Genomic DNA, 24,367 nt, shown 5'->3' on the forward strand with positions numbered 1-24,367 from the left:
CCAACTTAGTTTGGGGGAAAAATAGATTAGCTGGGGCTTGAGATAAAAAAAATTCAGGCAATAAGTATTTACTAATTATCATTTTCAGTTGCATGGATCTGAAATATGTTTGGCTATTTTATTTTCTACCAAATACATATTAAAGATATAGAACTTTTACAAAAAAGAATGATCAAAAACTTGTTTTTACAAGACTTTAAATAAAGTTTTTATTCTAAATTATCTTATTTGTGAAAACCCTCTACTTGACCAGTCATCAAATTTAGCACTAGCCAGTGAAAATTTTAAGAAAATTTAGTTAAATATATAGTAGAATAAATTCAAAACTGGAATTTAGGCTAGTAAATTAAAAATCTTAAATTCATTGACTGATTGACAACTGTGGGCAGGACAAAATTGAAGTCCATTTTACCAAATTATTATAATTTTTATTGTAGTGGAAATTTTTTACCACTCTCACAGTCAATAGGTTATTTAGGTACTTAAGAGGGGCAGTTTGATGAATGTTTAGGTTCAGCAAAAGTGCTTAGACTGGTGAGCTATTGTGATGGAAAGTCCAGCATCTATGGTTATCAACAATTTCTTTATTATCCCTTGCCGAAAGGCGTTGGGGAATTTAGAAAAAGTCTCCGTCCATCCGACATTTTTGTCCGGAGCATATCTCAAAAAATACTTGAGGTATCAATTTGAAACTTCATAGGTGGATAGATCTCATTGAGGAGGAGTGCAGTGCACAAGAATGATAATTCTACCCTACACAATTTTTTAGTTATTGTCCTTTGTTATTTTTCAAAATTAATTTTTGTCCGGAGCGTAACTCAAAAAACCTTTGAGATATCACCATGAAACTTCATAGGTGGATAATTCTCACTCAGGAGGTGTGCAGTGCACAAGAATGATAACTCTACCCATCATAATTTTTTAATAATTGCCCTTTGTTATTTTTCATACTTATTTTTTCATCTGAGTTGAGCATAACTCAAAAAATGTTTGAGATGTCAACATGAAACTTCATATCTGGATTATCTTATTGAGGAGGATTGCTGTGTGTGAGAATGATAATTCTACCCTTTATAATTTTTTAGTTATTACCCTTTGTTATTTTTCATACTTTTTGTCCGGAGCTTATCTCAAGTGTTAGAGATATCAACTTGAAACTTCATAGGTGGTTAGATCTCATTGAGGAGGAGTGCAGCACACAAGAATGATAACATACCCTGCATTATTTTTCAGTTATTGCCCTTTGTTATTTTCAGCCATCAGTATTCACATAGGTTTCAATTCAGCCATCAGTTTTCATTACCAAAAGACCTTTTAAAATTGAATTATCCTGCTCAACTACATATACGTTCTTCCAATGAGCAAACACATTTGTGGGGGATGATCATGTTGACATGGCTCTTGTAAAATCAAAACTGAAAATTTCTCTTCAGACATACAGTGCTCAGAGCTGAGATATTTGATATTAGTTGTGACATAAATCATTCCCCTTGTGTTAAATTTTTAGGTTTGCACAGACCGATATAAGAAATCACATTTGAGTATGAACCCATTTATTTGTAAGTAACTTGCAAACCTTTCTTGTGATTAACTTAAATCTGGTGGAGTGCCTGTGGCTGAGTGATTAAGGAGGTTGACTTCAAATCACATACCTCTCACCGCTGTAGGTTCTAGCTCTTGTATTTTTTATTCTTTCATATGAGTCAAGCTGACTGAATGTAAATGGTTCTACTCGGGTGCCTGTTTTAGTTGAAATAATGCTGCAACAAAGGGGCACCTAAGGTCAGTGAAAAGTGGAATGTCGCCATATGAACTATACTTTGAAGGTACTATGATGTAACCAACCCCCTCCGCCACCCCCCTCCCCCCCAAAGAAAATAAGAGAGAAAAAGTCAGCAGGTATCGGGTGTTAAAGAAGATCTAAAAATGGGTAATTCCTTCAAAGCAATGAATGTAATGTTAAAAAAATCGTTAGTTGCAGACAGATTCTTTGAATGGGTCTGTAAATAAGAGACAATGAAAAGTGTAACATCTCTGTTGATCTCTCATGCTCCTTAGCATTGAATTGAGCAGTTTTGTATCTTTAAAATGCCAAAAATAGGAATTATTTTATAACCTTTAGCAGAAAAGTATAACACTGGGCTTCATTTTATAGGTACTAAACAGCACTATTTAACAACTTGTGTTTGTGTTTTTAATATTCAGGAATTATTTGATTCCTTGAATGTGCTAATTTAAAGATATACTTTGCTCAAATTTGATATATTTGAAAACATTGTTGATTGCTATACAGTCTCTTTGTATGTATAAAATAAACATGGTTTGACACAATATGAATATACATTTATAGTGTCATTAAAAAAACTGGCAGCTTTTTTAAAAAAAGGACCAACTTTACTTGATTACAGGGAACGCATAATTTGTACATTCTTCTATTCAAATAAGACATATTCTGTAAGAATTTCTTAGATTTAAGTAAGTTTCAGCGATTAAAAATTTTTACTGACAGATGAGCATAGTATATCTTAAGAAAATATCTTTTTTTCACAAGAATTTGAACTTGAAGTCTCTGGGCACAAGATTTAAATGTATTACCCTAACTCAACTATCTCAGCTATCAGGTTGGCAAATTCAAATTGTTAATATTTTATTCTAACACGACCAGCATTTTTCCCCATTGAACATAGAAGAACCGGAAGTGTGTGTTATTATGTAATATAATCACAATTTGACGTTCTATATTTCGACATGTGACGTAACCACTAAAATGTGACTCGCTGAAAATAAGCACGGAAACATAATCATGCGCAATTTAGGTTAATATCAGGTACGCAAGCATTTACGTGTTGATGTCGTGTTAGAATTGAAATAATATATCGAAATTGGTGCCCTGGTGATATAATTCCTCGCATCCGAACTCCAAACAGTGATGTTTTTGAGCGATGAAATCACTGTTTGGGAAATATTATTTCTTAAATTAAGTTTGGTTGCCAATTTAACTCTCAGTTAATGTAAATCTTGCCTTGATTTAAAATCTCCAATTGTTGATGTAAATGGTTTTAAATACAAATTTCAGTGTAGAAAAATTCTTGAACTAAAAAAAATAATCTGTAATGATTTTGCCCTACTTTGAATTCGGAGCAGTTCATTCAAAATTTAAGGGATTTAATTACAAAATACAAAACTTGTTAAGAAAGAACCTGGTCAGACTGCATGTATGTGGAGGCAGGTCTGGCTTGTTACTGTTGGCAACGGACAATCACATTTGGTTTCAGCAGGGTTATAGCAAAGACAAATTTGTTTTTTAAACATATTTATTTAAGCTGGATTGCGAAACAAGTTCTTGCAACTTGCAACTAATCACATTTGAGTCCGCTTTCTTGAAACAACCAGTACTGGTGCCATATGAAAAACATTAGACCCGATTAGGGCTTGAACCCATGATCCCTGGGTTGAGAGGCTAGACAATAAACCACATAGGCCACCACTCCCCTCACATAAATTATTATTGCCTTTTTAAGCATTCAAAAATTTTATATTCTAAGAACAGATTTTTACATTCATTTAATTGTGTATGAAAATTTCATAGACATTTAACCAGTGTTTTCTTACATTGTCAAGAAAATAATGCCCTTGAACCCTTGATACAGCACATATTTTGCCGAGGTTAAAATTGTATTCATCTCCACGAGGAGAATTCCTAAATTCCATCATCTGTTTATGATAAAATTGTAAATCATTTTCTATGACACGCCAAGGTTGATATCTCACCGTACCTTGATACAAAAAAATTTTTATTCATAGCAAAGTTGCTCAATTTGTCAAATAACTATTTCTGTCTAACGATTCTTCACGAATATGGTGTGAAAATGTGAAGTTAATGGTACAGAGAGTTTTAAATGAATACCAGTAGTCACCGTTCAGACTGACAAAAATCCGTTTGTCGCCTCCATAATGATACTATCATGTTAAACAGGTTTAAATGCCAAATAAAATTGCCTAACTAACTCGTAACTTGTTTATATGCTTTTCATTGATGAATAACTGTCAAGCGTTGTTTTACTCACTTGAATACATGGCTGCATCTCTCTGCTCATCAGTTTTTATAGATGATTTCTATCAGCTTAAGTGTATTATTGCAGCACTTGTGTTAGCTAAAAACAATCTCTTTTACAGGAATTATACCTGGTGTTACAGGAATTATCCTGGATTTTTCTGAAAAAAAAAATCATTTTTTTATATGTATAAAAACTGTTTAACAGTGAATATTATGAAAAGCAACAATTCTTTTTTTTCATATGTATTAAAACTGTTTTTTGAAGGTAAATATTATGAAAATCATCTTTCAATGTAGCTGTTGAGTTTTAATAGAAAAAAAATGACAATAGAATTTTATATTTCCATCAATAATGGAATCGAATCTATTCTGCAAGATTAAACATTCTACTTTGACCAGTGACAAGTATATAATATATAGACAAAATGACATGAGACAAAATGAAGCAAAGTAAATGTTGAACACCAATTGAAAATTAAGTAATACAGAAAAATACAGGACAGTGCTGGTACAGAATTCAGGAACTCCCTTTTTAGTCCTTCTGACTATTTCATTTTGCCCTACTGTCACACTCTTTTTATCACTTCATATTATGCCCTTCATACTGTCCTTCAACAAAACACACTGTTATCTGTCTTTTCATTCTGTCTTACCATAACACACATTTTGTTATCTGTCCTTCATTTTGTCTTACCTCCACATGCACTGTTTCTTACAGCACCATCATTTATTGACTGATATTATATTAAACAATATTAAACATTTTTAGTGATGGTTCCAGGCATTCAAGGATTTATACGTTTTGAGAGAGATGCAGGTTGTTTGGGTCAAGTCCTTTTAGGCTATAAATAGATTTTCAAACTTGTATTCTTAACTAAATTAGGGTCTGTCCATCCTTTCAGGCTCTAAGAGTATAGGGCCTGGACATTACAATTTATGCCCTTAAAGGTTAAGATAACCCAACCTATTTATTTTGATTTTATTTTCCTATTTCTTTCTTAGTAATGCTGTACTTATAATTTTGTGAAAAAAGCATCAGTGAGCATATGTCGGCATTACCAATATTCTTGTTGTCATAACAAAGTTTAAGTTACGCCGAAAAATCACGTTCAAACTTAATACTAAATCATATACAGAATTAACATTGACATTATTAACATAGCTAATGTGCATTTAACTTTATGTTTCCTTATAAAAAAAGACTTACAGACTTATTAAATGCTTTTAATAGCATTTCATATTGAAGGTTTCGTTTCCGCTGTCAGCAAAATAATGTTTTAAAAGTCTGAACATCCATACATCTTTCCTAAAATACATAATAAACTGTTCCCATAAATCTTTACAGAAAATGAATATAGTATTTTAACTGCTGTCTAATGAGGAATACAGGACAGTACGTGTTTATAGTCTTTGTTCACAAACACCTCTATTGTCTATGTTAAATGATACAGTTTTATAGCTTGTCTATTTTAAAAGAGTGTAAAACTGTTTTCATAGATATAAGTTTCTAATGATTGTGATCAACCATCTGAATAGAGACTAAAGGGCACATGCCTGGTGTAGTAAAAGGGCAGCTGAGCACCGGCCGTCAAGAGACTTAAAATGTGGTAAAATAGCAGCCAGGCACCATTGGTCTGGATAGAGACTAAAGGGCACACGCAAATGTGGTAAAAGGGCAGCCGGGCACCAGCGGTCTGGATAGAGACTAAAGGGCACAAGCCAGGTGTGATAAAAGGGCGGCCAGGCACCAACTGTCTGAATAGAGACCAAAGGGCATACACAAGGTGTGGTAAAAGGGCAGCCGTGCACCAGCGGTCTGGATAGAGACTCGAGGGAATATGCCTAGTGTGGTAAAAAGGCAGGAGGGCACCAGCTGTCTGAACAGAGACTAAAGGGCAAATGCCTGGTGTGGTAAAATGGCAGCCAGGCACCAGCAGTCTTAATAGAGACTTAAAGGGCAAACGCCTTGTGTGGTAAAATGGCAGCCAGGCACCAGCAGTCTTAATAGAGACTTAAAGGGCAAACGCCTGGTGTGGTAAAATGGCAGCCAGGCACCAGCAGTCTTAATAGAGACTTAAAGGGCAAACGCCTGGTGTGGTAAAATGGCAGCCACTTTCTGGCACCAGCCCTCTATATAAAATAAAAAGCAAACAAATTTGTGTTGTTTGTTTTGTTTGTGGGAAAGTGAGGGCTGATGGTGGTGCGGTATTAATAGGGGGTGTGGAATTAGACGCTTTAGGTAAAAAGACAACATTTTAACCAACCAAGATAGGGTAACAATATTAGAAGAAAGACATTCCCTTCAAATCTCTTATTTACAATAAACTGTTCACTTTAAAAAGATTAAAAGAGGGTTGATATAAGAATAGCATTTCAGAGTTATTACTGCATGGATACTATGAAATATGATGTGAAGGGTATAGTTGCTTCAAGGTCATGTTTTGAGTGATTTTGACAGCATTTCCGACATGCATGTCACCTGATTGTATCATAGAGGCAACAATTTGTTTGTTATTACCTGAAGTTGTCCAACATTTATGGTGATTGCGTGAGATCAAGGCGAGGCAGATAACAATGTTGTAAACAATTTCAATTATTTTTGTCATTTTGTATCTGTACATGTTACAAGAACAAGTTTGTAGTAATTAGTGCTGGTATTTGTGTGTGGTATACAACAAAACATTAATAATAATATATTAGACAAAACCCATATTGTGCATTTGCAACTAGCATGGATCCAGACCAGCCTGCGCATCCGGGCAGTCTGATCAGCATCCATGCTGTTTGCTTACAAAACCTATTAGAAGTAGAGAAATTGATAATGAACATTATGGATCCTGATCAGACAGCATGGGTCTGGACAAACGCAATATGTCCAGGTTTTCTCATGGCATTTTATGCCTTGTATCTCTTTTGTAAGCTTTAGCACACTCCTTGTAAAAGATATTCTTTAAAAAAAGGCAATTCCTATAGGAATTAATGAAAAATCTGTTAATGAAAAAATATTAGATAAAAGTGAAAGTGTTTCATCAATTTTGAAAATATGACCTTGAAGGTGAAGGTCACTTGAGGTTAGTGTCATGTTTAAGTGTGTTGAAATGAAATTCAGAAAGGTTAAATTAATGATATAAATTTATAAGCTCCACTGTTTCCTAATTTTTGACATTTAACCTTAGAAGTCATTTCGAGGTCAAGGTCTAATCCTAGTGCTGTTTCCTAGGAGTTAGTTTTCCTCAGCTATGCGTGATTGTAGGAAATATGTTAGTAAAAACAGATTAAATTTACTGAATTTGAAAAATTCAATCTTGAGGTAGTGGTCATATATAGTAAAGGTCATTTTGATTTCAATATGTGATAAAAAGTCCTTGTCTAGGTATGAAGGCTATAGTTAACCCTATGCGCCGGCTACTGGCAATAAATTGATTCTACCCATGTCACCCATTATGCAGACCAAGATCAGCCGGCCAAGATAATCATGATGAACTGTTCACAGTAACTAAGTAAATGGTTGAGTCCATATTGATGATGGACAAGTCCATTAAGATATAGATAAGATTTAGATAGGAAAAAAAAAGTCATTTCACTACCAGTAGACCACACTTGTGCTGTCTGACCAAACTCAATACTGTTTGAGTGAAAATTTTAGCATTTTGGTATTAAAATCCATCTCTTTTATAAATTCAAAGGCTGGCAAGTTCTTTTAAATTATAGAAGAATTGGCTGGTTAAGGGTTAAAGTCATTTAGTTTTGACAGAATTTCATTGAATTCTTGTGTCACACTTTGGTGTCTTAATTATGAAAAAATGGAAAAGGACACGTTATATTTATATTAACGTTGTAAAGGATGGAAAGCTCTTCAGTCACGGAGGAAACATAATGAATGCTGGCATATGATCTGTCTGAAGTGATTACGACTTTATTTTATTTTAACAACTGAAGTGACAAATTCATTTAATAATACCACCGCCATTTCAACAATTATTTAGCATATTTCCCGCTACTTAAAGTGTCGCGAACCACATTTGTTTTGCAACTTCACGGTGGTAAAACCATAAAATCGGACAGTTTATTATCTGACAATAGTTAACATGGCTCCAAATTAACTATATTTGTCACTCTGGTCGGCAAATCCCTGTCACGTCTGACGCTTAAATTGATAATCTTCACACCTCAAAAAATATCTTGATGAATTTTATAAATGACAGATAAGAAATGAAATTGGACATTTGTCATTTACGAAATAAACGATCATTTTTCAAGGGTGCAACTTGTTTAAGAATACCCACACATGGGCTGATATCCTGTTTTTCAAAAAAGAGAGATTAAATAAAAGTGCTTATTGTAAAGATTTAATTGCACAGTCTCGCATAATAGGCGTCAAATTTGCGTACATGATAAGATAGAATAAAAGGGTCGTATTTCATGCAAGGTTATTTTTTCTTAAATGAGCAATTACCAGTCATATGTTTTCAATGATAGATTTAATCAGTTAAATATTGAAAAGTATTAAGGGTCAAGGATTTTAAAATCAACTTGTCAATTTAACATGACATTGCTGTTTTTGACAAATTTGATTTTTTTAACAAGGTCAAAGGGGAGTAACTTTGATAAACTGTGTGGGAGAACTCTTACAATATATTTTTGTCATTAAAATTATGTAGTTATGCTGTTATATATCAAATTCTGTTTAAAGATGATAAAAAATCTTAATATAATAATGATTATCAGACATTGAGGGTTTTATATGGAAATAGAATTTTGCATTACCCTTAAAGTTGGGAAGTCAAGCTGTGTGTTTTCCTTAAATTTGGGAATTACCTTGTGGAGTCATCATCTTGTTCTTACCAGCAGATAGATTAAAATAAGCTCACAAATTTACAGTAATAGCTACCATTATGTAAGGTTCTACCTTCAATTGGAAATTTGACCCATATTGGCTATAAATTAAGCCAGACACCCATTCACCCCCACAACCCCACCCTCTCAACCAGACAGCATTGATGTACTTGCCTCCCTGATTATTATAATATTATATAAAACAGTTGCATATGACTATCATGACATTATATGGGATGATATTTCAGGAAATCAGATGTGAACTTTATAAATCTGGGTGTCAAACTTATTGATAATTGCCTTTTTGACTGAAATAATTATTGAGGAAGACAATGAATTAATTATGTGGCATCAAATTTTATTGAAATATATTTAGAAGTTGTTTTTTTACTTTTTTAATTTCATATGATACATTACAGTTAGTTAAACTGCTGTGCAAGATAAATTTTGTACCTTGTGATAATAATTTGTGTGATAATAATACAAATTTAACTTATATTTTCAGGTTACCAAAGATATATTTTGGCACTCGGACACACAAACAGATTGCTCAGATAACTAGAGAGTTAAAGAAGACTGCCTACCATGATGCTAGGTATATATCGTTTTTTATTCCCCCGGCCAGGGATTTTTTTGGCTTATTTCATAGTCGTTATTGGGTCATATTCCCAATTAAAAATAGTATATTATTTTCTCAATACACAGGGAAAAATTCAAAATAGAAAGTTACAAAATAAAAATAATGAATAAAAATTCTAAAATCTTTGCAAATAAGGGCTTCTTCACTGTAATAGTGCTTAAATCTTTGAAGATGCCATCATAGACAGTAATTGTTTGCATCCATTTAATCACTGCAAAATTTCAGTCATGCATTTTTTCCCAATTTTTAACAAAACACCGCTGAAATTCCCAATTACATGGGTATGGGTTGTGATCCCAAAATCCTGCAAAAAATCTCTGCCTGCTACTGTAATAGAATATTGTCTTTACCTTTAAATCTGAATTAAAGGACTTGCTATGGTTTGAATTTGAAAGTGTCCAGTGGTTGTGTTACTTGTAAACCTACATAATGGTTATACATGTACTAGTCTTTTGGCTGCAGAATGTTTAAGTAATTGTTTACCTACAGAATGGTCATTTAAAGCTGTATCCCTGCAGGTAGGGTATACTTGTTTTATACATGGAGAAAGGATATATTATTTATTTATTTAGAATGGTTATAATTGTACTCATACAGAATGGTTATATTAGTTTTATACATGCAGATTCATTATATGATCTTTTTATATAGAATGTTTATTTACATTCTAATATGTGCAGAATGGTTATATAATTTTATATATACATAATGGTTATATTAGTTTAATATGTGCAGAATGGTTATATAATTTTATATATTCAAAATGGTTATATTAGTTTAATTTGTGCAGAATGGTTATATAATTTTATTCATAAAAAATGGTTACCTATGTTTAATATCTGCAGAATGGTTATATAATGTATTTATATAGAAAGATTATCTAATTTTTAATATGTGCAGGTTGGTTGTATAATTTTATTGATACAGAATGATTATTTTATTTTAATATTTGTAGAATGGTTATATAATTTTATGCATAAAGAATGGTTATATAAATTTTATATTTTTAGAATGGTTCAGGATGGTTATATAATTTAATTGATACAGAATGATTATTTTAATATTTGTAGAATGGTTATATAATTGTATGTCTAAAGAATGGTTATATAAGTTTTATACTTTAGAATGGTTGTATAAGTTTTATATTTTCAGAATGGTTATATTAGCCAGTAGAGAGTATACATGTATACATCCTGAGGTGACCATACAAAAGAACAAGAGTGAGGGATGTAGAGAAAGGCTTGATATTCATGTAAGATTATATGACTTATTTTGCATCTATTTGATCAAAATAACACTGTTTTTACTTAATATTTGCATATTTGATAATATTAGATAAATACATTGAAAAAGATATTACAGGTAAATCATATATAAATGTACTCGTTGAATGGTTTTCTTCAAACTTGGCTCAAATTTTCATCTCAGCAAGGTGGTTTCAGAACCCTTATCTCTGCAATGCATGCTCAAGGTCAAGGTCACTCTGAAGGTCAATTTTGCATCTTCTCTGTAAATCCTAAAGCCCTTGATGGATATTTTTTCATACTTTGCTTAAATGTTCACCTCAAAAAGGTGATGTGCAGAATCCATGCTTTAGCTGTGCTAGCTCAAAGTCAAGGTCATGCTTGAAGGTCAAATGTCAGACAATATTTATGTCTGCTCTATAAATCTTATACCCCTAGAATGATATTTCTTCCAACTACGTCACTTTCAAAAATAATGATATATGGGCCTGCATAAAAATCTGGTGTCATAAAGATGATGAGGCTTCCCAACTATTCATCGCTCTTGTGGTAGCTCTAATTGTAATATGTAATCTGACAGCACTAAAATCTATATGTGATATAGATACTATGAATTCACTTAATTTTGTGGGCATGAAATTTCATGGTTTTGTCATGCTGAAATTTTCGTGGGTTGTTAAATTTGTGTCTATTTTCCATTTGGTAAATGTAAAAAATGTGATGCAAAATAATCTTAAAGCAGATGAATTGAAATTTCATTGGATCTTAGATTCTTGGATGGACCTATAAAAAAACAACACAAAAATCAGTAAACCACAAATAATAATGATTTTGCAGTTGTAGAATTATAAGTTAAAGTATTATATTTTGAATTATTTCTGCATTTTATCATGTTTCATGTGTTGTATTGTACACATTTACAGGGTCAAGGTTGTAAGTTCAATGACAAGTCAAAGAGAGTGTTTCTATCACAGAGACAGTTACAGGACGAACTACCTACAGCCTGGGATCTCGAGGACTTGGTGTCATCTTGTACCAAAAAGAAGGTAGGTGCTAGAATATGTTATTTCTTTGGCCAAAATATGCATAGTCTTTTTCTACTACATCTTTTCACTTTCAACACTAAATTATGATGGCAAGTAGAAGATTTTATAGCAGTTATACACATGTATATGCATTCTTTGTCAAATGTGTTTGAGGTCATGGTAAAATGTGGCAAATGATATTACCTAGAAAAATGATTTTATGTAGGCTGATATGGAGAAATTACAACTGTTCACTGTCAATGAGCCAATTTTAAAAAAAACTTATCAGACTTCCTCTTATGAAAAAAAGAAAGTTAAGGCTTTGCTAATAAAGTGTACCTAACCCCAGTAAATGGTGTCACCATTGTAATATTTATACAATCAAATCTGTCTTAAATGTAAATTGGTACTGGAAAATATTTTCTCTGTGTTTTGCACCAAAGTTAATTAAATAGTTTCCACATTAAATTTTCTAGTTATATTGATATTCATTGTATACATATTATATGTTTTCAGGCATGTCCATATTTTGTGACGAGGAATCTCAAAGAAGGCGCTGATATTATATTTTGTCCTTACAACTACCTCATTGATCCACTTGTTAGGAAAAGTGTAAGTTTATTACATTCAACTCTGAAATACAAGGGATTGAGGGGAGGAGGAGGGAAGGGAGGGGGCTAAGTGACCAGGTGGTTAAGGTCTCTGACTTCTTTATCTCTTGATCCTCTCTGTTGTGAACTCGAAATCTGCCAGAAATGTTAAATATGCCTTATGAGGGAACTGTTAAGCAAAATAAAAAAATCCATTTATGTATATGTACATTATCATCTAATAAAAAAGTGAATGCTTTGATAGGTTTGTAAAAATTTCTAATTTACTTTTTGGTTACCATGCCAGAGCTTTTTTCACAAGTAGGAGAAGGAACCCTAACAAGACATTTTTGCAAAATAAAACAAAAAACCTGATGCAAGGTATTGAATTTTAGATGAAAACTGCATGATTTTTTAAAGAATTTTCATAAGGGGAAGCATCCCTTTAACAGCCCTTTATATAGAAGGGAAAAAAGCCATGCATGCTAAAATTTCCCAGTGTAAAAGGCATGGGTTGTTGCTGTCATGGAGGGTTGTTGCTGTCAGTGGCTTACACCTGTGTAAATGTTAAGTGTTTGTTTTGTAGATGGATATAACATTGAAGGATCAGATAGTGATATTAGACGAGGCTCATAATATAGAGGATTGTGCGAGGGACGCTGCTAGCGGTAGTGTAACCACTGACCAGATCACACAGTCTATATTAAATCTACAACAACTTAGTGAGTTATTCTTGTAATGTAATTAATGTCATGTATACATATATTGCAAAGGGTATCCATGACCAAGTGGTTAAGGTTGTTGCTGCTGTAGGTTCAAATCCCTCTTAAGACTGGATTTTTGTCTGACAAAGCTATCCAGCTAGCTTGCGGATTATCAGTGGTTCTACTCAGGTGCCTGTTTGTGTCCGAAATTATGCAAGTAGGAACGCCTGAGAGCTTCCTCCGCCACTAAAGCTGGAAAGTCGCCATATGACCTTTACTGTGTTTGTGTGACGTAAAACAGATCAAAATAAAAAAAGATATACTGCTCAGGCTTGCATTTTAAATTTTGCATAACTTAATTTTAAAGATGTAAAATTAATTTTCTAAAAATTTAGTTATTGTAGTTTTTAACAACTATAAAATGTATTTACTTTATTTTGACTACAGACCTGTTATTGTAACCTTACAGGATAACAATATAAAAGTGGTAAGTTCAGCAGCACATAGTCAGACTGCACAAATTAGTGACTACAATATAAGTGTGATAGGTCTGTTGTTGTTGTTGTAGTAGATATTAGAGATGGTGATAAAGTTGTTGGTAGTCACATAAAGTCTAGAGCAGGTTTTTTCTGGCACTAGGTAGAAGTACTTATACTTCTCACTTGCTGGAGAATAAAGTACAGACCACACAATTGCAAATTCCAACATGTGTAACATACAAATATTTGATATATGTTTAGTATTTATAGATATATCTATTTTTAAAGAAGCTCCACCAAGGTCCAAAAACCTAAAATAGTAAAATTTGAAAAATCTTGCACAAACCAAATGGGGTACTTCAAACGAAACAAATACGAAAATGATAATAAAGATATAATATGTATGCTGAGAATTAAATTTTGCCTAATAAAAATGGTTATTTTGGAAAAATGGAGTGAGTGAATGATCTGAAATTTTGAAAGTTATTTGGTAAAGACTCGCATTAAATGGTACATTAAAAGCATGAAAAAATAGTTCCAGTCTTGTCATGTCAACACAAAAACCAGTGGAGTCCCTTTAAAGCTGTCAAAACATGAAGTAAGTAAAAAAATAAGTTATACAATTTTCCAAATACATGTTTTTTGAAATGATTTATACTTTAATACAGTGTTATATATCTTTATAGTGGAGCACAACATCAAGTATGTGGAGCATCTTAAACTAAGGAACATGGTAAGTTTACTGTACTGATAATCATATATATATATCTTTCATTTAAACCATAACCTACCTGATTCTATATAATGAATTTGCCCAATGTTTGTATTTGGAACAGTCCATTTTGAGTATAAGGGATTCCAATAATGAAATGTAAAAATAAGCTTCTGACAGTATTCACGATTTCGAAAACCTAGCTAAACGCCGTTTTTTCAGGTACTTTCTGTACACAGCTCAGGGGAATTCACCTAATGGATTGTAATAACAAACTATGTTTTTGGCCTTTTTTGAATTAAAGTGAAATAAAACAGTTATTTCTGTGTATTAAGGAAATAAATATCATTGAATATGTATTTCCATACATAAAAATAAAGTAATTACGCAGGTTTACGCAAATGACTTTATTACTGGAAGATGCCACCACGACTGTTTTAATTTAATGGATTTTCATTATAAACAATTTATTTTTTGAAAAATTTGCAATAGATATTAAAGGAACATTGATAATTTCCAACACATCAAGTTTTTTAACCTTAAACTGTAAAATAATGATAAAAAAACAGAAATATCATGTTAGAGTATTATGTACTTCATTATGTTTAATTCCCCAGAGCTAAATCCGTAACTTACAGGAAAACAGGGTTAAGCTAGGTTTTCGAAAAGGTCAATAGAGCCTGGTCAGACTGCACAAAGGTTACAAAGTCTAATCACTTGGTTCTAGCAGGTTAAGAGTTTGTTTACATACAAGGTATAAGAAACTTATTTTTATGTTTGTATACATATATGTGTAGTATGTTGGTATAGATGTATGTGTAATATGTTGGTATACATGTATGTGTAATATGTTGGTATACATGTATGTGTAATATGTTAGTATACATGTATGTGTAATATGTTGGTATACATGTATGTGTAATATGTTGGTATACATGTATGTGTAATATGTTTGTATACATGTATGTGTAATATGTTGGTTTACATGTATGTGTAATATATTGGTATACAGATATGTGCAGTGTGTTAGTATACAGATATGTGCAAAATGATGGTATACATATATGTGTAATATGTTGATATACATGTATGTGTAAAGAACATCAGCTGTCTATTGCCGAATGGTTATGATTATAAAAGAAACCACTTGCTCCTGACAACTGAGGGTTTGAATCTTTTGAGGGACTTGGGATCCAGCTAGCTTTTGGAACTTCTTTGGTCTTTCTCCACCAATAAAGCTTGAAAGTCTCCATATATTGTAAGTTGTCATCTGACATTTACAGAATGGATATTACTTAAAATCTGCCTACCCCTTCCACTCCCACCCCCACCCCCCCCCCCCCCAAAAAAAAAAAAAAAAAAAAAAAAGAAAAGAAAGAAAAAAAGTTTTCAGTAACAAAGTTACATTATATGTTATTTTGGTTTTGAAGTGATATATGTGGATATATTACCTGTCAAGATTTTATATCACCCGAGCCATTAGGCGAGGGTGATATTTTATCTTGGAAGGTAATATATCCACATATATCACTCCAAAACCAAAATAATAATTTTATTACCCTTCCCCTGCCGAGTTAAGACGATTTTAAAATGAATCATGAAACGTCGAAATAAGATTCCCTTTAGGGTACCCCTTCATCACTTCATGACGTCACATAAATACATGACGTATTTTCTTTCGAACCTAACGATTGTAAACAAAAGAAAAGGAGTAGTCTGTTGAACTCACTTTTTTGGTATTAATATCAAGCTTTCACAAGGACATATTTGTTTTCAATACTGATGAGAATATGTATGATTACTCTATTTTGGTTAATATTGATCATTTGACAGTTAAAAAGTGCTTGTAAATCGGAATTTACATCGTGTATAATAAAACTGTACGCACATCGCCACAGCGCATGATGTTTAGAACTAGGGGTACCCAACGGGAAAATTAGGTGTGTATATTACCCGTCTGGCTCGGTAATATCAATTTCTTTCGGTTGATCAATATCCAATCAAAAAAGCGGAAAAAATCTGGAAGGGTAATAAATTTATATATTATGCTGTTATTTTGTTAGTTGGAGAGCTTGTTAAACTTCATAGAGGGAAACAACTCCAATTTGGATCAGTCGGATTACGATACCTCGTACAAAGTTTGGTCAGGATTTGACATTGTTGTACGGTTAAAGGGGATAGGTCTTGGACCAGACAGTTTCCAGGAATATCAGGTAGGATTTTAATTAAAAGTGTCGCTATGGTTAATAAAAAGAAGATAAATAATTTATGATCAATAATATTATCTCTTGTTTCCATTATATGAGGTAAAAGTTAAGTGGCCGAGTGATTAATGCATCAGACAAGTAATCTAAGGATTGCTAACTGAGTGGTTTCAATTATTATACAGTGTGGAAATACTAAATGTTAACAAATTTGATGTTATATGAAAATTAGTTTTGTTATAAGAACAAACCAAGCTTGAGATCCTCGAAAGGATTTACTATTGATTAAAAATGTGCCGAATCCAACACAGGTTTTATAAGAGGGTTTCTTCTTTATTTTAAGGGATTTCTTAAAACATAATGTTGATTGTGTTAAAATGGTTTTATTTTACAGAGATGTTTTGAGCAAGCTGTAGCCCAGAATGATGATGAGGCTATGGCTGTTAGAGACAGGAGAAACAAGGAGGTAAAGATGAGCAGTAATACACAGAAAATACTGGAACAACTCTTCCAGATCCTAGATTATATGTACAGAGATGATCTCAAATTTGTCGAAGATTACAGGTATGTATATACATGACTTAACCCTAGTTATTTGTTATATAATCATTTTATGTACACAGACGATCTCAAATTTGTTGAGGATTACACACTACATATACAAAAGACTTAACTCAGGTTATATAATCATTATATGGGTGATCTCAAATTTTGTTGAAGATTACAGGTATGTATTCTGTTTATATTATCATTCTATGTACACAGTTGATCTCAAATTAGTCCTGAATTACAAGTATGTGTATACAAGACTTAATTGAGATTATATAATTATTATATGTTCATGGGTCATCTCAAATTGATGAGGATAACAGGTACCTATGCACAAAGTTTTACTTTATTGTTCCATTCAGACATATTTGTTTTTAGCTCAACTATTCGAAGAATATGAGAGCTATTGTAGTCGCCCCAGCGTCGGCGTCCGTGTCGGCGTCTGCGTTGGTTAAAGTTTTTTGTAAAGTCGAATATCTCAATTATTACTTGAGATATTCAATTGAAACTTACAATACTTATTTATAGTAACAAGGTACATCAGATTGACAAGTTGGATAACTCTGCCTACAATATTGACAGAATTATGCCCCTTTTTAACTTAGAAATTTTGGTTAAAGTTTTTTGTAAAGTGAAATATCTCAATTATTGCTTGAGATATTCAATTGAAACTTACAATTCTTATTTATAGTAACAAGGTACATCAGATTGACAAGTTGGATAACTCTGCCTACAATATTGACAGAATAATGCCCCTTTTTAACTTAGAAATTTTTGTTAAAGTATTTTGTAAAGTGAAATATCTCAATTATTGCTTGAGATATTCAATTGAAACTTACAATTCTTATTTATAGTAACAATGTACATCAGATTGACACGTTGGATAACCTTGCCTACCATATTGACAGAATTATGCCCCTTTGGAACTTAAAAATTTTGGTTAAATTTTTTTGTAAAGTCAAATATCTCAATTATTGCTTGAGATATTCAATTGAAATTTAAAACACTTATTTAAGGTAACAATGTACATCAGTTTGCAAAATTGCATAACTGTCTGCAATATTTGCAGAATTATTTGCCCCTTTGAAACTTACAAATTTTGGTTAAAGGTTAACGGTCTTCAAAGATATTTACTTGAAACTTTACAAATGCACTTAGGGTCATAATTGGAGGGTCGTAATTGTATGTCACTGACCAAGTTCCATAACTCTATCTTGCATTAAGTCTGATTCATATCCCCTTTTCTACTTAGTTTCTTGGTTAATGTTTACATGCAAGTTTTACATATCTCAATAACTATTAAAGATATTTATTTAAAACTTCACATATGCATTTAGGGTCATAATTGTAGGTCACTGACAAAGATCCATAATTCTATCTTGCATTTAGGCTGATTTTTCTCCCCTTTTTCAACTTAGAAATTCATGGTACAGTTTTGCTTGTAAGCTGTTGTCTCAATAACTACTGAAGGGTTTGTGCCTGTTTTGGGACAATTTTATGCATTCATAATAATAAAGCAGTGATTTACTTGATAAAACATCTTAATAACAAACCTTTGTACCTTTTCTGTCAAATTTATGTATTCATAGGTAATTATAGTCTGTCCCATCAAATTTGAACATTCCATTTTTTATTTAACATAATAGTAAAATCATGTAAATTAATGTCATGTTAACCCTGACGTCAATATCTCTAGGCATGTTTTTCATTTTTTTCATAAAGTCATTAATATGGTCGAAATGTTAAAATTATATTTTTCCCCGTTGACTTACGTTGTAACCTGACGTGACGTCCATTTCAAAATGGCGGTGCCCATATAGACGTCATTTAGGGTTCGTCTCACAATTAGCGTGAAATGTACTCGGTAATTATACAAAAAATGATTATTCTAAATTACTAGCTCGCAATAGCTAAATGTTCTCATTAAAATGAAAAATGAAAACAAAGTTGGTGTCAAAAAAGACAATTTTACTAGCAAACCATTATTTAAAATAATCAAAATCATTTGAAGTGAAAATATCAATAACTGCTTTATTAATTCTAACACACAAATATTTCTATAATTAGCATGATATACTGTCGTATTTTATATTCTTTTTAAGAGAAAAAGAACAATGAAGTGATTTGATTAGATAGCTTTTCAATCAAGCGCGTATCTTGAATACCGCAACGCGTCGAATGGGAGCGGGAACACTAGCTAGAAGACTAAAATGGTTATTCGGTAATTAATGTTTAATTTACATAATTCTGTAGTTGTCTGAATTATGTCCATTAATATGTGTCACGTCTATTCAAAAATAATTAGAATTGACCAGGTACGATGAGATACAAAAATATGTTACCCTTCTTATTTCGGGTGCGATGTTTGTGTGCTAAACCTTTCCTTCACAAGAAATCGCCAACAAATAATACATTATCATGCAAATCTGACAAGAAATATATAGAAAAGAGAACTGATTCACTATACGTTCAGCATTGGTTTGCTTGTTACCACAGTGTCTACTTTAACTTACCCCCTCGCTAACGAGAGAACAAAGACTCGCGTCCGAGGAAATTGTAAATTTACATGTATAAGAATATAATATCACGCTTTCTAGTTTGAGCAATCAAACGTAGGCCTATACACTTTAAGCTCGTAAATACAGATTTATCTTTCCGTCTCACAATTTAACAAAATGTTCAGAAATACCGGCAGTGATTTGATAACGTGTGTTATTATTAAAAATAAGTTTATATTGGAGTGTTCAATAAGCGACAATAAGTGCGGTTTTTATTGCAGACTCAAAGTGTTACATATAATTATTATGTTAATATGAAGGGGAGATCGAGTCAAAGAGAACCTCAATGATTTTAACCTTCCTAAAATTTGAAAAGATTCAGTGAAAAAACAATTGATCTAGCATATTTTTCGTGGCAGAAAAAAAAACGCGTATTGTATATTTTGTAACTTAAAGAGTAGGATTAACAGAGGTCTTTAATAATAAGGGATAATATGTAGGGAAATCATTTCTGAGAAATATATAAAATAGTTTAAAAACATAAAATTAGAAACGAATGTTATATGTAATTAATGGAAGAAGTATTGTACTGTTATAGATTCATGTCATTAAGTGAGTTTAAAAATATTTAAATGTTATCGAAAGTTTTATTATTAATATAAGAATTGAAGGTGTAATTTTTACAGTTAAGTTGCAAAATTTGGGTCTACAAAAATTATTTAAAATGCAATCAAGGCATATTTATCTCAACGCTTGAAATTATTTGTTTGAGGTTACATTGGTCTAACCGCCCTCTGTCAATGCCGCAACTGGAAGCGCGAGGCATTTTTGTTACGTCATATATTTCGTAAATTGTTGTTGACGTAATAAAGTTTTTTCGTCAGGAATCCATTTTCAAGAGTTAAACATTGTGATGTTAACAACTAAAATTGATGGGCCGTTCTTGAATTATGGATTTGGAACATGCTGAATTATGATGTGTTTCATTTACATATTTCATTTGCTAACCCAGATAACTCCACAAATTTAACAATGTTTTAATAAAGAGACGGATTGTTAACAGTTTAAAAAATCTGGATCATCATAAGTGTAGGAGTCATGTCATTCAGGAGTTTTGAAGCTACGGAACTGGATAGAAACTTGCAATGAAGGAATCTTCAGAATGCGAATTTGTGGTGACGTTCATATAAAGATGTATTTCGAAATTCATAGGGATTCTATTCAGCTTAAAAGTATAAAGATAAGTGCAATTTCTTTTCCTACTCCGTGTGACTCGGTGTTTTTGTGTTGCTAATTGTAATTTTTTTTTAAAGTTTTCCATCATGCATTGCAACTAAACTGTTACATCTTGTAGATCCAGCTTTGTAAAATAATCATGAAACGACCCCGAGAACCTCATGTATATTTTAGAAACATAACACGTGCTTTCTCCCGTTCATCTTCAAATGAAGAGTACTTAGGCAATGACTAAGGAAAATAAACAACAGAGATTTGCCATAGAGAAATCAAAATTTGCTTTCACAAGAAAAGTAGACACTTTAGAGAAAAATCCTGAAAAATCTCGAGGGTGACTTTTTTTTAGTTTACCAAAATAGTTTAATTTTTATTTAACCTCGTTTTGTTTATTCACACGAGGCAAAAGTTCATTTCCATTTTTAATGGGACAGACTATAGTATTATTATACTCAATAAAAAACCCTTGTAACATTACCTTCCGAATAGTCAAGCCAATTCTGTATAATTAGACTCTCTCTAAGGCCTAAAACATGAATTTATAAAAAAAAATTAGCCCTTTTGTGAACTTAAAAAATTTAACAATATCAAGGCTCTTTTACTATCAAGCACTTAGAATAGTCGAGCATGCTGTCCTACAGACAGCTCTTGTTTAAGTTGCAAGAATATATGTGATCACCCCTGATTCTGAAAAAATGTGGGATTAATAGTTGGTCACTTGCAGTGAAATTTGAAATTACTGGTTAGATATTCAAGAAAACTTGTTTATGTCTATGAAACAGTCTATAACAGGAAGGATATGAGAAAAAATGTGTTTAAATCATCTGAAAAATCAGACAATCAATCAAAATCAATGAATTCATGTGATCATTCAAGTCTCAGATTCAATGCTCATGTATAGATTTCTTTATCAAGAATTAACATTAGACAGTGAACAAGTTTAGAGAAAATTATGGTTGCAATATAGACATGAATATTTGGTTATCTAGACAAATTTTAGCCCATGTTATACATGTAACATGAAAAAAAAAAGTTTTCTTTTTAGTTATGTTTTCAAATATGTAATCAGTTATGCACAATTTAAAAGGTATCACTTAGACAAAGATGGAAAAAAATGTTAGAATACAATATAGCATATATAGTGGTGATGAAACGTCACTGCAGTGGGCGTTACCCTGTATGATTGGAAATTTCGGGTTTGTAAGTACACTAGTTGGGACTACGTCCCAACTAAAAACAATGTATTGTATATAAATTGAGTTGATTATGTTTAAAGTTTGTTATATATATGTTTTCGTAATGATATATTTCAGGACTATTATAAGTAACTGCAGTATGGTTTCAAGACAGGGACACAGTAAGTTCTACACTCTTGTTGAAGCTGTTTTACGGAAGATGTCTTGATATCGGAATTCAGCCATGACAAATGAATTGAATTCATTAACAATGATTTAACAACAAGGACTTAGTAGATTGTCTCAGGTCACTGTGAATGTTTATACCAGACTGCTTAATGAATGATAGAATAATTATATTAATATCAACATGTACTTATTTAAGCATGTTTTTTAGCGGTCACTGTCACAAGTAGAAGGGTGAGCTTTTGTGATCGTTTTCGTCGTCGTCCCGCCGTCCATTCGTCCGTGCTCCGTAACTGTAAACTTTTACTTTAAATGACAGTCCCTCCATAAACCACATAATGCCAATTTTTTGTTCATCCAAACTTCACAGGAATGTTCCTTTGGGTGGTCACCTTTAAAAATTGTTCAAAAATTTAATTCCATGCAGAACTCTGGTTGCCATGGCAACCGAAAGAAAAAAACTTTAAATATCTTCTTTTAAAAAACCATAAGAGCTAGAGCTTAGATATTTGGCATGAAACATCTTCTAGTGAGTGTCTACCAAGTTTGTTCAAATAAAAGCCCTGGGGTCAAAATTGGCCCGCCCCGGGGGGGTCATTGATTTTCCCTATATGCATATAGTAAAAACTTAAAAAACCTTCTTTTAAAGAACCCAAAGAGCTAGAGCTAAGATATTTAGCATGAAATATGTTCTGGGTGTCTACCAAGTTTGTTCAAATAAAAGCCCTGGGGTCAAAATTGGCCCCGCCCCGGGGGGTCATTGATTTTCCCTATATGCATATAGTAAAAACTTAAAAAATCTTCTTTTAAAGAACTCAAAGAGCTATGGCTAAGATATTGAGCATCAAACATGTTCTAATAGGTGTCTACCAAGTTTGTTCAAATAAAAGCCCTGGGGTCAAAATTGGCCCCGCCCCAGGGGGTCATTGATTTTCCCTATATGCATATAGTAAAAACTTAAAAAATCTTCTTTTAAAGAACCAAAAGAGTTAGAGCTAAGATATTTAGCATGAAACATGTTCTAATAAGTGTCTACCAAGTTTGTTCAAATAAAAGCCCTGGGGTCAAAATTGGCCCGGCCCCGGGGGTCATTGATTTTCCCTATATGCATATAGTAAAAACTTAAAAAATCTTCTTTTAAAGAACTCAAAGAGCTATGGCTAAGATATTAAGCATCAAAAATGTTCTAATAGGTGTCTACCAAGTTTGTTCAAATAAAAGCCCTAGGGTCAAAATTGGCACCGCCCCGGGGGTCATTGATTTTCCTTATATGTGTATAGCAAAAACTTCAAAAATCTTCTTTGAAAAAACCCAAATAGCTAGAGTTAAGATATTAAGCATGAAACATCTTTTAGTGAGTGTCTACAAAGTTTGTTCAAATAAAAGACCTGGGATCAAAATTGGCCCCGCCCCGGGGGTCTTTGATTTTCTTTATATGTGTATAGCAAAAACTTAAAATCTTCTTTGAAAAAACCCAAATAGCTAGAGTTTAGATATTAAGCATGAAACATCTTCTAGTAAGTGTCTACAAAGTTTGTTCAAATAAAATCCCTGGCCCGGCCCCAGGGGTGTCATTGTTTTTAACTATATGTGTATAGTAAAAACTTTAAAAAAATCTTCTTTTAAAAAGCCCAATGAGCTAGAGCTTAGATGTTTAGCATGAAACATCTTCTTATGGGTGTCTACCAAGTTTTTGCAAATAAAAGCCTTTTGGTTAAATTGGCCCTGCAAAGTTGGGGGGGGGGGGGGGTGGGGGGGGCCTATATACAGGTGAGCGACCTCAGGGCCATCATGGCCCTCTTGTTGTTTAATGACTGAAAATTTCAAGCTGAATGTATATCAGTTTTTTTCCGTGAGTTTCTAATTTTCGGCCTATAATTGCGTGCAATGAATATCGCCAAATATAGATTCACTGTATATTCCTTCAATTCAATAAGGGGATTTGGCGAGCTCTGGAATTTATTTTCTGCTTTAGATTGCTACCCAGTTTAGTCGTATATATATTTTATATTGTGATCATAAAATATTAATTTATGAAATTCATGGTTGTTAAGTTAATGTTGTGTTCTTTTAAATGTTATTGTTTTAAGTACATAAAAAAACTTAAGTGACACAGTAAGCAAACAGGTATTTTTGTTTAGACTTATTTAACCAATTGTCCTTTATAATACATGTATTATAATTCACACCTTGCAAATATATATATAAACATATGCAGTTTCCCAAGTAAACTAT

The 24,367-nt window shown here is 32.4% G+C and overlaps 1 protein-coding gene across 1 annotated transcript in view; it reads left to right on the forward strand.

The window, feature by feature from the left end:
• Nucleotides 1–24,367, forward strand: part of LOC132737606 (Fanconi anemia group J protein homolog) — a 64,967-nt gene that overhangs the window by 12,197 nt on the left and 28,403 nt on the right. Inside the window, exons 6-14 of the mRNA XM_060724937.1 lie at nucleotides 9,399–9,488; nucleotides 10,686–10,785; nucleotides 11,701–11,823; nucleotides 12,319–12,414; nucleotides 12,979–13,114; nucleotides 14,262–14,308; nucleotides 16,351–16,500; nucleotides 16,886–17,055; nucleotides 22,085–22,154. Coding sequence (XP_060580920.1) covers nucleotides 9,399–9,488; nucleotides 10,686–10,785; nucleotides 11,701–11,823; nucleotides 12,319–12,414; nucleotides 12,979–13,114; nucleotides 14,262–14,308; nucleotides 16,351–16,500; nucleotides 16,886–17,055; nucleotides 22,085–22,154 — 982 coding nt within the window. The remainder of the gene's footprint in view (nucleotides 1–9,398; nucleotides 9,489–10,685; nucleotides 10,786–11,700; nucleotides 11,824–12,318; nucleotides 12,415–12,978; nucleotides 13,115–14,261; nucleotides 14,309–16,350; nucleotides 16,501–16,885; nucleotides 17,056–22,084; nucleotides 22,155–24,367) is intronic.

Source organism: Ruditapes philippinarum, unplaced genomic scaffold (assembly GCF_026571515.1).
Source record: "Ruditapes philippinarum isolate M1 unplaced genomic scaffold, ASM2657151v2 ctg4601_1_1_1_1, whole genome shotgun sequence".
Lineage (NCBI taxonomy): Eukaryota > Metazoa > Mollusca > Bivalvia > Venerida > Veneridae > Ruditapes > Ruditapes philippinarum.